Source organism: Oncorhynchus tshawytscha, linkage group LG06, assembly GCF_018296145.1.
Source record: "Oncorhynchus tshawytscha isolate Ot180627B linkage group LG06, Otsh_v2.0, whole genome shotgun sequence".
In the NCBI taxonomy this organism is placed as follows: domain Eukaryota; kingdom Metazoa; phylum Chordata; class Actinopteri; order Salmoniformes; family Salmonidae; genus Oncorhynchus; species Oncorhynchus tshawytscha.
In genome coordinates this window covers 55,828,039-55,842,333 of record NC_056434.1, presented here as the reverse complement: position 1 = coordinate 55,842,333, position 14,295 = coordinate 55,828,039, and the positions used below count along the sequence as shown (strand labels likewise).

Genomic DNA, 14,295 nt, shown 5'->3' with positions numbered 1-14,295 from the left:
TCTGTTTGTTGACTTGGCTTTCAAAGACCTTAGAAAGACAGGGTAGGATAGATATAGGTCTGTAGCAGTTTGGGTCTAGAGTGTCTCCCCCTTGAAGAGGGGGATGACCGCGGCAGCTTTCCAATCTTTGGGAATCTCAGACGATACGAAAGAGAGGTTGAAAAGGCTAGTAATAGGTGTTGCAGATAATTTTAGAAAGAGAGGGTCCAGATTGTCTAGACCGGCTGATTTGTAGAGTTCCAGATTTTGCAGCTCTTTCAGAACATCAGCTATCTGGATTTGGTTGATGGAGAAAAGGTAGGGGCTTTGGCGGGTTGCTGTGGAGGGTGCCGGGCAGTTGACCGGGGTACGGGTAGCCAGGCGGAAAGCATGGCCAGCCGTAGAGAAATGATTATTGAAATTCTCAATTATAGTGGATTTATCAGTGGTGACAGTGTTTCCTAGCCTAAGAGCAGTGGGCAGCTGGGAGGAGGTGCTCTTATTCTCCATGCATGACCTTCGATCAAATAGTTTCTGTAAAGTTCACGCAGTCAACAATTGTTTTCCTCATAATGCAACACAACCTTTTTGGGATATGGGGCAGCATTTTCACTTTTGGATGAATAGCGTGCCCAGAGTGAATATATGTGTATTTTTATTAGTCCTAGACAGGGTAAAAGGTAGTGACCAACGATGGCCACCGACTATACAGAATTGATCCGATCTAACGTGCTCGTTGTGTTAAACTGCCTCTTTGCTTGAAATCATGGGGAAATCAGCCAAGACCAAGAAAAAAATTGTAGACCTCCACAAGTCTTGTTCATCCTTGGGATCAATATCCAAATGCCTGAAGGTACCACGTTCATCTGTACAAACAATAGTACGCAAGTATAAACACCATGGGACCACCATGGGATCATACTGCTCAGGAAGGAGAGGCATTCTGTCTCCTAGAGATGAACCTACTTTGATGTGAAATGTGCAAATCCCAGAACTACAGCAAAGGACCTTGTGAAGATGCTGGAGGAAACAGGTACAAAAGTATCTATATCGACATAACCTGAAAGGCCGCTCAGCAAGAAAGAAGCCACTGCTACAAAACCGCCATAAAAACACAACAGTGGTAGGCCTGATCACTGACAACGATGACAAAGCCTATAGGGAGGAGGTCAGAGACCTGACCATGTGGTGCAAGGACAACAACCAAGTCTGTAATGTTTCGCAAACCCTGCCACATTCGACGAGAGTCGGAGCCGGTGTAGTACGATTTGATCTTAGTCCTGTATTGAAGCTTTGCCTGTTTGATGGTTCGTCGGAGGGCATAGCGGGATTTCTTATAGGCTTCCAGGTTAGAGTCCCACTCCTTGAAAGTGACAGCTCTACCCTTTAGCTCAGTGCGAATTTAATCCATGGCTTCAGGTTTGGGTATGTACGTACAGTCACTGTGGGGATGACCCCCTTGATGCACCTATTGATAAAGCCAGTGACTGACGTGGTGTACTCCTCACTTACCACTTTTTTACTACCAAAAAATGAACAGGTGGGAACTTATTTGAAAAGAGATTATTATCAAGGTTATCTGATGTAAGTGCGAGGTCCTTTATTACAAAGAATTTAAAATGTTTATGAACAAAAATGGACACTCCTCCCACTCTTAATGTTCTACAGTGGTGAACAGCATTATAAGGAGACATGTCATAAAGCATGGTTGTCTCTTCGGTCAGCCATGTTTCTGAACGGGCAACAGTGGAAAATTCATGACTGAGAGTAGACAGATAATGAACAAGGTGGTCATGATTTTTAGGAAGACTGTGAACATTCAAATGAAAGGTAGAAAATAAGCATCTCTTGGAATTGGATAAACAGGTTGTTAAATTGCTTAACATTATATGATAGACTTATTTCTAGTAAATATCAGGAAATTTGAAGCTGGATCAACACATTGTGTGTATTGTTTTTTATTATTGTATTGCTTGATATTACTGTACTGTTGGAGCTAGAAACACATGCATTTTGCTGCACCTGCGATAACATCTGCAAATCTGTGTACACTACCAATACACCGTGATTTAGTTTGATACTGTTTATATTTAGGTGCCAGAACTTTCCCCTGATTCTTATGCAAAGTGCAGCACACATTACCCCAGCCCCTAGTCCTGGAATCAGTCCCCCCTGGCCCCTCTTGTCCCTCAAAGCCTATGTCCCATACCCAGAAAGACAGACAGACATGCATGACAGACACACAGACATACATCCATGATCAAACAGGCTTGGTCAGGGGATGCACAGTACATCACAGTGATGACCTCTGGGACTGCCAGTCTTGCTAGTCTGAATGACCAGATGAGGCCCATGCAGCCAGCCCCACACACTCAGCTGTCTCAACTTCTGTGGCTGTAGGTGGAGTAATCTTATGGAGCCATGAAAAGATATGGGCAAATGTTCAGCTGTGCTTGTATGTACAGTATTGAGCACCACAGGCAAAAACTCAACCTGTCTCTTACTATATCTCTCTCGTGCACACACACTGACAGAACTAATCCACATCTTAAGCGTCTCTCTCAACATTCCAACTAGAGTAGTAGGAGTTAAGGGTTTGAGTATGCATTATGATTTTAAAATGCAATTTATAACACAAGACTCCCATTTTCTTTTACTGTATGAATAAGTTTGTCCGAGGCTAGAGGCTGATAAAACGCAAATGTGTCTTTGCATATAGCATCTTTAGCCAAAGGCAAGCAGGTGTGTGACCTAGTGACCGGAGACTGAGGGGTGGAACTGAACCTTTCACCTCCTTCCATTTGGCCTGCCGCCCAAACAGCCAGCCTGTCCCCCCTCAGAGTGTGTGGATGCGTGTGTGTGCATGAGTGTGTGTGCGTGTGTGTTTTTGTGTGTGTGTGTGTTTGTGTGCATGTTTGTAGGAGACAGACAATGGTAGATTGGGGGGGGGGGGCTGCTGGCCTTGTCAGCAGTACAACTTGTACAACTGCCCCAGCACACAGGTCAGCCAGGTACAGCCACAACATTTCCCGCCTGGACGCACAGATAAGCAAGAAAAGGCGATTATTTCCTACCATCCTCCTCTCATCTCCACACATATCTCTATCCCTCAGTGTGGCTAGATACTCTGATTCCCTTTTCTTCAGGCTTGGGTATGTAACTCTGTATCAGCTACAAGCTGTAACATTGGCTAAGGCTAATACCTGCTTATTTTATAGGGAGCTCTGAAGTCTGCCCGGGGGATTTCTGTTTTTCAGTTAGCCACTTTGGGGCTAACAGCGCTCAGACTGGGTGCTTCCTGTAATCTCTCTGAGGAGAGGATGTGTAGTACACTGGGGGTCCATCCCAAAAGACACCCAATTTCCTATTTAGTGCACTTCTTTTAGCTAGGGCCCATAGAGTGCCATTTGGTACACAGATACATCTAAACCATGTTATGATTCCATTCAACTATGAATAAAATAATAAATAATAAACATCTCTATATAATATAGTAGCTATACAGATATTATACATATTATGTAACAGTAATAGAGGACCCATACTTATCAGTTAGTCTGTCTGTTAGAAGGTCATATACACACTACATAATAAATACTGGGACATAATGTCTTGGGACTGTCACCAATGCACACACTATCATCAATGCAGATGCCTATCAATACTGTGAGTGTGTGTTACTTATTAATCTTTTATTTAATTCAGCAGCAGCTTGAAAATCAAAGGGGTGGCAGGGTAGCCTAGTGGTTAGAGTGTTGGACTAGTAACCGAAAGTTTGCAAGTTCGAATCCCCGAGCTGACAAGGTACAAATCTGTCGTTCTGCCCCTGAACAGGCAGTTAACCCACTGTTCCTAGGCCGTCATTGAAAATAAGAATTTGTTCTTAACTGACTTGCCTAGTAAAATAAAGGTAAAAAAAAAAGAAAAAAAAAGGAGAAATCTGTTTGAAATCCAGACATATGTTGGTTCAAAGTCTTACAATCCACAACAACATGCTCCTTTCAAAGCTGGAATCCTACACTCAGAGAAAGTTAAATTGACTATAAGAATCAAAGACGGAAATAGGAAATAGAAGTTGAAATGTAGAACAGAGAAATTAGGTTTGAGATACTGTTCCACGATAGCTTAAAAAAAATACTTTCTCAAGATTTCATGAAAGGGGTCAGCAAAATGGATCAAGGTAGGGAGGAAAGGGAAAACATTCCAGTTGAGTAATCTTCTGTAGAGTGGCTAGCGAACAGACAGATGTGACTGTAACTTTTGTTGTTAACACACTACCAGTGTACATCCCAAATGGCCCCCTCTTCCCTGGTCAAAAGTAGTGCCCTATATAAGGAATTTAGGGTGCCACTTGGGACGCTGCTCTCCACTTATCTCCTTCCTTATCCACATTGTTATTACTGGTTCATCTTGATTATTTATTTCTCTCGCTATTTTTTTCCACTAACTTTCTAAAATACATTTTAAAGATACAGACTCATCATAGTTGCCTAGCCCATAGGTCTATATGTTTTGATAAGGTTTGTATCACCTAAAGCGGCCAAATATCTTCTTAAAATTATGCACATTAATCCACTTTACAAGGGGTGTAACTGGCATACACAAGCAGTTTCAAGTTTGGGGAAGATCATTTTCACCATAAAAATGCACCTTTATAATAAAGGCATAACATGCATAATCGCATTTGCAGTCATTTTTGATAATGATGTTTTCCTGCTAATGGAAAATTTGTGCTAATAGCCTACTGTCATGTGCTCATTGCTGCGCTTATAATGTGAAGAATAGCCTAATAGTCTAGTTAAGCTAAACGTTCTGATCTGTTGCGTCAGCCACATTGCGTAAAAAGTTTTTTTGATGCTAGTGGTTGTATTCATTTAGGATCTATCGCATCCCACAAATGTTTGGAATATGTATTTCTTGCACAGAATAGAACAGGTTGACTTTTGTACTTACGGGGAGAGTAGATTGACATATATGTCGGCTAATGTTTTTGCTGGTTTTTAGGCCTACTCATCTTGTTGGCTGACGAAAAGTAAATGTGGACAATTCTTCCAATATCTTCCATATGCACTTAGATAAGGACGTGCGCAGTTGCGTCCCCGATGTGTCTGTCTTCACTTGTAGCCTGTGAGAAAGACCAGATAATGCCACAGAATTCTAAGCAAATATTTTCTGCTAAATGAACTAGTGTAGTCCAAATCCAATTTGCATAGCCAGATCAGGACCTCACATAAGGACAACTCAAGATTATGCTATTCTGTTCTTATGAAATATATTACATTTTCTTCATATCATAAATAATGGATTTATTGTGAAGGTGTAGACTATATTACCTGAATCTAGTAGACTTTTTAAATGTAGATGCTCCAAAGGTCTGCATCAATGGCTCGTAGGCTATGTTTGGAAGCCAGGAGATACTAAATGTATTTATGTTAATTAACGGTCACTTACCGTGAGACAGACAGTTATTTGCTTGACCGCCACAGCCCTTGTCAGAACCTTGTTAAAACATTGGGAAAACATCTCTCCTTGGCTTAGTCATAGTAATTAAAATGTGAGAACTCTCGCTGCATGCTGTCCTCACTGCTGTGAGAGTCATTGGCTACGCCCTGAATCAAACAAGATACCATAGTGCTCAACTTTTTGTGTGTGACAAAGTGGTGCACTAAATAGGGAATAGGGTGTAATTTGGGACGCAAAATAGTGTTATTGTCATCACCTTGCCACACACTTGATTGAACTCACCAGATATGTCTGTTTCCAGTTCTCAAAGCACAATCCCCCCCAAAATAATTACACGTGTACAGTATGTTCTCCACTTTTGTGATTCAATGCACTCTTAGCAAACAGATGTTGCTCTTAGCAAACAGACGTTGAGAATTTCAATAGCTCTTCTCTCAGCAGTGAATGCTGCCTTGCTGGTCTACAGCACATATCAAGTCAATGAGACTTGCTTACTATATGTAACAGTAACATAGCCTACTATATGGATATGTTACAGTATCGCAATCCTACCTATTAACTCCTATGTAAGTTCTAGTCAAATAGTGATTTAACATGAGACCCAGCCACGGCTGTAGTATTGGTAATCGGCAACAAGATCACTGTTGTATTCCAACAATTCCACTACAAGTAATCACACACTAACTTTCCTATTTGCATGTGAAAACGGGAAATGTACGCACCAGCGCGTGTGTGTTTGGTTTTACCATCCTTGTGGAGACCAGAAGTTCTCACAAGGATAGTAAAACAAGGAAATTGCAGACAACTTCCTGCTCGGTCTGCATATGTATATGGAAAGTCAGTCTGGTATGGAGAGGGTGGGGGAACATGGGGCGGTTGTTTGCCTGAGGCATCAATGGAGGCCGAGAGCTCAGAGGGGTCACCTGCGACAGTTCAAAGAGAGGAAGACGAGGGTTGATTAAGTGGTGAGTGTAAACAAGTAGAACAAATAACAGCAATAAAGAATGCAAGCTGGATCAATAAATGAATAGATAAATAATTGAATAAGTAAATAATATAGTAAATATTGAAAAATCACACCAGGGGATAAAGCGATTAAGGACTGAAAAACTAAGTGCTACTTTAAAATACTTAATATAAGAAATGAAATAAATATAATTTTAAAAACTACAGAAAAAACAAGACAGGGCAAATAAATACATAATTTCTTCTTGAACTTCTTTGTGTTGGTGGCCCCTCTGGCTCACCTAATTGGGCCCCCACCGAACCCTAAATTAAGATTCAGGGTATGGGGTTCAGTAAATCGGATTTTGAATGGGAATCAATTGTTTAGTCCCCACAAGAATAGTAAAACAAATGTGTATGTTTGTGTGTGTTGTGTGTGTGTGTGTGTGTGTGTGTGTGTGTGTGTGTGTGTGTGTGTGTGTGTGTGTGTGTGTGTGTGTGTAGCATGCTTCTTGAGAAACAATGCATTTCTTATTTTCCAGTCCACTACAGTTGGTAATGTGAGAGCTTCATAGTATCAACCCCTGTCACTTTGCTCCACAGCCCACACACTCTGACACACATTGATATACACACACACACACACACTTTCCATTCCACATGCAAATAGAAAGTAAGTGTGTAATTGGGAGTTGGAATAAATCAGGTGTGTGTAAACATGTTTTTAGCGGGATGTGTGTGTCTGTGTCTGTTTGTGCGCTTGTGAATTAGCAGCATTCTGTGCGTGTGTGTGTGTGTATGTGAGTCTGTGTGTCTGTGCGCTTGTGAAAGAGCAGCATTCTGTGTGTATGTATGAGTGCCTGCCTGCCCGCCTGCATACGTGCCTGTCTGCAAGTGTGTGTGTGTGTGTGTGTGTGTGTGTGTGTGTGTGTGTGTGTGTGTGTGTGTGTGTGTGTGTGTGTGTGTGTGTGTGTGTGTGTGTGTGTGTGAGTGTGTGTGTGTGTGTGTGTGTGTGAGTGTGTGTGTGTGTGTGTGTGTGTGTGTGTGTGTGTGTGTGTGTGTGTGTGTGTGTGTGTGTGTGTGTCTGCCTGTGTGTGTGTGTGTGTATGTGCATGTGCCTGCCTGCCTGCCTACATGTGACACTGCCTCTTCCCCCTCCAGAGGTCCAATCTCAATGTCATTGCGAATGGGAGAAGAGGAGCACTCTTTTTGTCACAACAGCAATTAGAATATAAATATATTTTTCTTAATGAGACCCAGGAGGCAATCTGTATAATTTCAATCTGTCTCTTTGGCCAACCTTTGCAGGCTGCGGAGCTGCGGAGAAAGGCATCTGCGAAACCTGAGGCAGTCAAAGTCAAAACCCTCTCTACACGGTGCTGCACACCCAGCTAATCTGCCTTCCACCAAGAGAGATGGCCACTTGCTAACCCCAACCCCTACCCTGAAATATCGATATTGGTGCCCACCACTAATCTCTGTTTACTCCCCCACCCCCAGCACACACGCTCGTTCTCTGCTGTGACTTCATTTTGAGTAGGGTGACTGACTATCGACTCTAGCAGTCCCAGTCCCTCTCTCCCTCCTCTCCCGCTTCTCTCTCCACCTCTTGCCCTCAATCGAGCTTAATTACCCACAGGGCATACCTCCTCCTCCTCTTTCTCGCAGACTGCCTCTTCTCCCCAGCAAACCGGGAACATTCCTAGAATATTAGATTTCCCTAATGTTGTAGTTTGGGTTTTACCTGATATTAGGATAACATTTAGGATAATAACATTTTCAAAAACATTTTTTAATGAAATATCTTTGAAATGTTCTCCTAACATTCACAAAAATGTTGTGCAGAAATATCTGTAATAACCACCACAGAACATTCCCCAAAAGTTCTCATTAGGTTTCCAAAGTAATGTAATAATACAATGTACCAGTAATGTTTTCCCAGCAAACCAAAATTGACTCTGTGAAAGTTACCAGAACAGGCTGCGGCAAATGTTCTCATAACACAAATACTGTCCAGTCGTGCTGATGATGATACAATGTTTGTATAAAACATCTGCCTGATGTTGCAAGAATGTTCCATGAAAACATTTGTCTGTTCTTTAAATGTTTAATTAGGTTTTGGGAATAGTCTGGTGGGAACATTGTGGGGACATCAGCAAAGATATGTTCCCAAAACCCCAAAAAACTGTCCAGTTGTGCAGATGATTCACAAATGTTATACCCCCAAGACATGCTAACCTCTCACCTTTACGACTGCAACTAAGGCTGGAAAGTCAATACAATCAAACTAGCAAGGGCAATGATCACAAGTCAGTTGTAACGTTGCTAATGGACTAGCGCAAACACAAGGCCTGCAGGCTGGATAGGACACAAGCGATCATAAATTAGTCAACAGTCAACAGAGCCTTTTTGAACATCATGCAAAGGAGAAACATGTAGACCTATTACAACAACATTTGAGCAGTAGCCTAGACTAGCTACTCAGCTACAATACATTTTGAGTTTACCAGACAGCAATGCTGTATTCAACCACACCATTGATCCATGCAGTGCAATTTTTTTTGAAACATCTTTGAAGTTGAAATGTTGCAACAAACCTCTACTTATGTTTTTGTTATTTGGAGTTAAATACTTTTTTGATTAGGTTCGCAGCATTTTACGCACATCTGAAAGCATAGCAGCAAACGATGGACAAATATTATTTATCTCTTCATTTGTTGTAATATGTCAAAATTAGATATACAGCATCAGTTGAAGTCAGAAGTTTACATACACCTTAGGCAAATACATTTAAACTCAGTTTTTTGCAATTCCCTGTCTTAGGTCAGTTAGGACCACCACTTTATTTTAAGAATGTGAAATGCCAGAATACTAGTAGAGAGAATGATTTATTTCAGATTTTATTTATTTTATCACATTCCTAGTGGGTCTGAAGTTTACATAAACTCAATTAGAATTTGGTAGCGTTGACTTTAAATTGTTTAACTTGGGTCAAACGTTTCAGGTAGCCTTCCACAAGCTTCCCATAATAAGTTGGGTGAATTTTGGCCCATTTCTCCTGACAGAGCTGGTGTAACTGAGTAAGGTTTGTAGGCCTCCTTGCTCACACATGCTTTTTCAGTTCTGCCAAAACATATTCTATAGGATTGAGGTCAGGGCTTTGTGATGGCCACTCCAATACCTTGACTTTGTTGCCCTGAAGCCATTTTGCCCCAAGTATGCTTGGTGTCATTGCCCATTTGGAAGACCCATTTGCAACCAAGCTTTAACTTCCTAGACTGATGTCTTGAGATGTTGCCTCAATATATCCACATAATTTTCCAGTCTCATGATGCCATCTATTTTGTGAAGTGCACCAGTCCCTCCTGCAACAAAGCACCCCCACACATGATGCTGACAACCCCATGCTTCACAGTTGGGATGGTGTTCTTTGGCTTGCAATCCTCCCCCTTTTGCCGCCAAACATAATGATGGTCATTATGGCCAAACAGTTCTATTTTTGTTTCACCAGACCAGAGGACATTTCTCTAAATCTTTGTTCCCATGTGCATTTTGCAAACCATAGTCTGGCTTTTTTTATGGCAGTTTTTGAGCAGTGGCTCCTTCCTTGCTGAGCGGCCTTAAAGGCCGATACTTTTCTACCTGATTCCTCCAGCATCTTCACAAGGTCCTTTGAAGTTGTTCTGGGATTGATTTGCACTTTTCACACATAAGTACGTTCTCTAGGTCTCCTTCCTAAGCGGTATGACAGCTGTGTGGTCCCGTGGTGTTTATACTTGCGTACTATTGTTTGTAAACTGCCTGCTAAATCTGCTAAGTTCTTCAAAGGTAAATTATTTTATTTGAATGCTTTTCTTGTTTTTGTGAAAATGTTGCCTGCTGAATGCTAGGCTTAATGCTATGCTAGCTATCAATACTCTTACACAAATGCTTGTGTAGCTACGGTTGAAAAGCATATTTTGAAAATCTGAGATGACAGTGTTGTTAACAAAAGGCTAAGATTGTGAGCCAATATATTTATTTCATTTCATTTGCGATTTTCATGAATAGTTAACGTTGCGTTATGGTAATGAGCTTGAGGCTATGATTACGCTCCCGGATACGGGATTGCTCGACGCAAGAAGTTAAAGAACAACTAATTAATAAGAAAACGAGTCCGGGGCAAATTCCGAGCCCCCAGGCAATGAGCGTGTGCAGAACGGGCTCCAGCCTATGATGGCACCAGCAGACCAGTCAACAAGTGGATTGTGACACTGGAGACAAGAGAATCCCAATACCATGGGAACCTGAAGAGACTTAATGAGCAGGAATTGGATCGTCTCGCTGTTGTTCTCTGACACACGTAGGTTGATGGGGGTGGTATTGTGGGTGACCCGGCCTATAGAACGCCCGTCCAGCACTCTAACGTCCATGGGAATGGAGAGGGGCTGAGTGGCAATGCCAAGCTCAGACGCCAGGGTAGCGTCCATAAAGCTCTCATCGGCCCCAGCAACGATGATTACCCGGAGAGATTCCGATTGGTTCCCAGAGAAAAATAGCATGAAAAGGGGTGCGAGTAAGGGGATAGGAAAAGTTCTCCATATGGCTGATCAGAGTACTCGCTCCTACCAGTGAGCCTGGTATTTTTTGGACAGGTAGAGATGAAATACAGGCAACTCTTAGTGTGAAGCCTGTATAGCTGTTTGGTTGGAGACAGCCTAGCTCTGCCTAGATGCATTTGCAACTAGGTGAATCGTCAGACTTCGGGGAAACTCGTGTAGCCTTGGGTTCTCTCAGTAACGGAGCCGTCAAGGACTTCCGGGATGCCTCAGAGGCAAGTTGGAATCCTTGGGCGGGCGAGTGAAATCGAATCTCATCTCCTTCCTTCGTTCCTGTAGTCGCCCATCAATCCGAATGGTCAAGGCAATTAGCGAGTCGAGATCCGTCGGTGGTTCCCGGGTTGTAAGCTCATTCTTTACTTCCCCTGAAACTCAGGAACATGTCGAACAGCGCTTCCGGGTTCCAGTCACTGTCAGCTGCCAATGTGCGAAAATCCACCACATAGTCTGCCACACTGCGGGAGTCTCGCCGAAGCTGGAGTAACTTCCGGGCAGCCTCTCTCCAGGACAATGGAGCATCGATAACTTTACCTCCACCACAAACTCCTCCAGACTGAAACATACGGTTGTCCCCATACTTCCGTAGCCTAGGCGAGAGCCCTCCCGGACATTATCATGATGCGGTACACTATCTCATAGCGGTCTGAGGCGAAGGAGGAGGGCTGCAGCTTGATGATGAGGGAACTCAGAGCGAGAAACACTGAATGGTGCCCAAATCTCCATTGAAGCGTTCAGGGGGAGGTAAGCAGGGTTCCCAGGAAACCAGGGTTGCTAGCGAGGCAGCCTTGCTAACATCCAGGTTACTGAGGGGCTGTGAGGTTACCGTCGTGGGAGGCAACCCATGGAATTGGTCCAGCAATGTGTTCAACGCTCTGTCATGGCATTCGGCCATGGTCTGGAACCCTTCCACGAGGCCATGAAGCAACTCCTCGTGCCTTTCAATGGTTGCTCCTTGTGAGGAGATGGCGTTGCGGAGCTTGTCCGAATCTACTGGGTCAGTCATGGTCAGTTCGTATGATCACGTTTTAGGGAAGACCCAGATGCAGACAATGTTGAAGTAACAAAAGTGTTTTACTAGAACAACAGGTGAAGGACAGGCAGAAGTCTGGAATCCAGATCGAGTCCAAAAAATACAGAAACGGCAGGCAGTCTCAGGGTCAGGGCAGGCAGATGTCAATAATCCAGTGTGATGTGACAAGGCACAGAGCGGCAGGCAGGCTCAGGGTTAGGGCAGGCAGAATGAAAAAAAACAAGTAAAAACTAGAGACAGACAGGAAGGAGAAAAATGCTGGTGGCTTGACGAACAAAATGAACTGGCAACAGACAAACAGAGAACACAGGTATAAATATACACTGGGGATAATGGGGAAGGTGGGCGATACATGGAGGGGGGTGGAGAGAAGGACAAAGAAAGGTGAAATAGATTAGGGTGTGACACAAGTGCTTGTCAAATTGTGAATGAGAGACTGATGAAATGTGTGGCCTGCGCTAGAAACAGAGCATGCAACTTTTTCAAATAATTTTTTTTTTGCATTGTGCCTCCTTAGAATGTATTATAAATGTAAACATATAGCCTAACGTTTGTATCACAACTAAAGTTGCATAAATAACTCTAAATTAAGCATATAGGAGGACCTGTTTCTTTGGTAAACACATATGCGTACTCCCTCAAATAGTTTGGGGGAAAATATCCTTTCTGTTTTACTCAGCTATGTTCAATATAATTGTTCTTACTATTCAATAATGTCATTGGAACTATAAGCAAATCTTGCCTGCTGAATTAACTAATGTAGCCCACAGCCAAATGGCATAGCCAGATCAGGGCCTAACGTAAGGAAGACTCAAAATATGCTATTCTTATTTTCTGATGTAGGCTACATTTTATTCATAATCATAAGGTTTCTTTAGACTTGTCTGAAATAAATCATGGGTTTATTGTGACGGTGTAGGCCTAAGGTACTCAGCTCTTTCCGAAGTCCGGAGCCTGCTGGTTTTATGTTCTACCTGATCATTAATTGCACACACCTGGTGTCACAGGTCTAGATCCGTCCCTTACTAGAGGGGAACAATTAAAAAAATTCTGCAGATCTAGCTTCGAGGTCTAGAATTGAGTTTGACATGTGTAAGCTATATTAAATGGATTTTTAAACGTTTTAATATGTAGATGTTCCAAAGGTCCGCATCAGTGGCGTGTAGGCTATGCGTAGAAGACGGAGATGCTGAATGTGTTGATGTTAATTAATAGTCAATTACCATGAGACCAGCAGTTATTTCAATGACAATCACTGGCTGACAAAATCTCATGACCGCTACAGACCTTAGTCCGAGAGATGAGGATCACTGAATCTCTCTCCCTTTCCTCTCTCTCTCATCTCTTCCCTCATGTCTCTCTACTCTCTCTCTCTCTCTCTCTCTCTTTCTCTCCCCCCCTCTCTCAACCTCTAATACCCCCCCTCTCTTCCATCCTTTCCCTCTCCCCCTATTCTCTCATCCCTCCAGGCAATACCAACAGCATCTTTGCTCTGGACTACATCAGTGGCTCTCTGACGGTAAATGGACAGCTGGACAGAGAGAACCCCCTCTACTCACCCGGATTCACTTTCACCGTCAAGGTCTGTCTGTTTGTGTTTAGGCCTGGGACTGATGAGAGAGAGACCTAAACTGAACATATAGCTACACCACCACTCTACATTTTCTTTAGATGTAAACCTTCCCAGTCACATACAGTACGCACATTTTGAATTAAGATATCATGTATGCTGGTACAGTATAGAATACATCATCAGTACTTAATTCAAGGCATTGGGATGTGAGGTATAATCTTCCAGGTGTGCATTTCCACACTCCGCCCTAAGGCTTATTATGACAGGGTCCTGCTGAGATCCTCATATTTAGAGAACGGTTAGACTTCCTTGGGAACAACCTGGGAGGATAAAGGAATGGAAGATGTTCTTAATGTTGATGGAGTCCTGCCAGGGCCAATGCTTTGGAGATTACTTGCTCCTTCTCTCTCCCTCTTCATCTTTGTCTTTCTGAGCCAGATGTAGATTCCGAATATCCCTTCACTGAGCCGTGAGAAGTCTCTCTCACTCTCCCTCTCTTTCTCTCTCAATTTGGTGCATTCTGTCATAGTGGGAGTCTTTCCTTCTCACCAATGGCCTCTTCATCTCCATACTTACACTTCTATGCTTCCCCTCCTCCTCTCCTCACCAAATGGTTCCCACAGTTTGAGAGAGGGGGCATGAAATGAATTTTAGTGTGGCAACGGGAGAGGGGGAAGAGTTGGAGGGATTTTTGGTTAAAAGCCCGT

At 42.9% G+C, this 14,295-nt stretch overlaps 1 protein-coding gene across 1 annotated transcript in view; it reads left to right on the top strand.

The window, feature by feature from the left end:
- LOC112253505 (cadherin-23) overlaps positions 1-13,920 on the top strand; it is a 331,981-nt gene extending 318,061 nt beyond the window's left edge. The window contains exons 10-11 of the mRNA XM_042322765.1: positions 13,485-13,597; positions 13,855-13,920. Of these exons, the coding sequence (XP_042178699.1) occupies positions 13,485-13,597; positions 13,855-13,920 (179 nt within the window). The remainder of the gene's footprint in view (positions 1-13,484; positions 13,598-13,854) is intronic.
- The last annotated feature ends 375 nt before the right edge of the window (positions 13,921-14,295 follow it).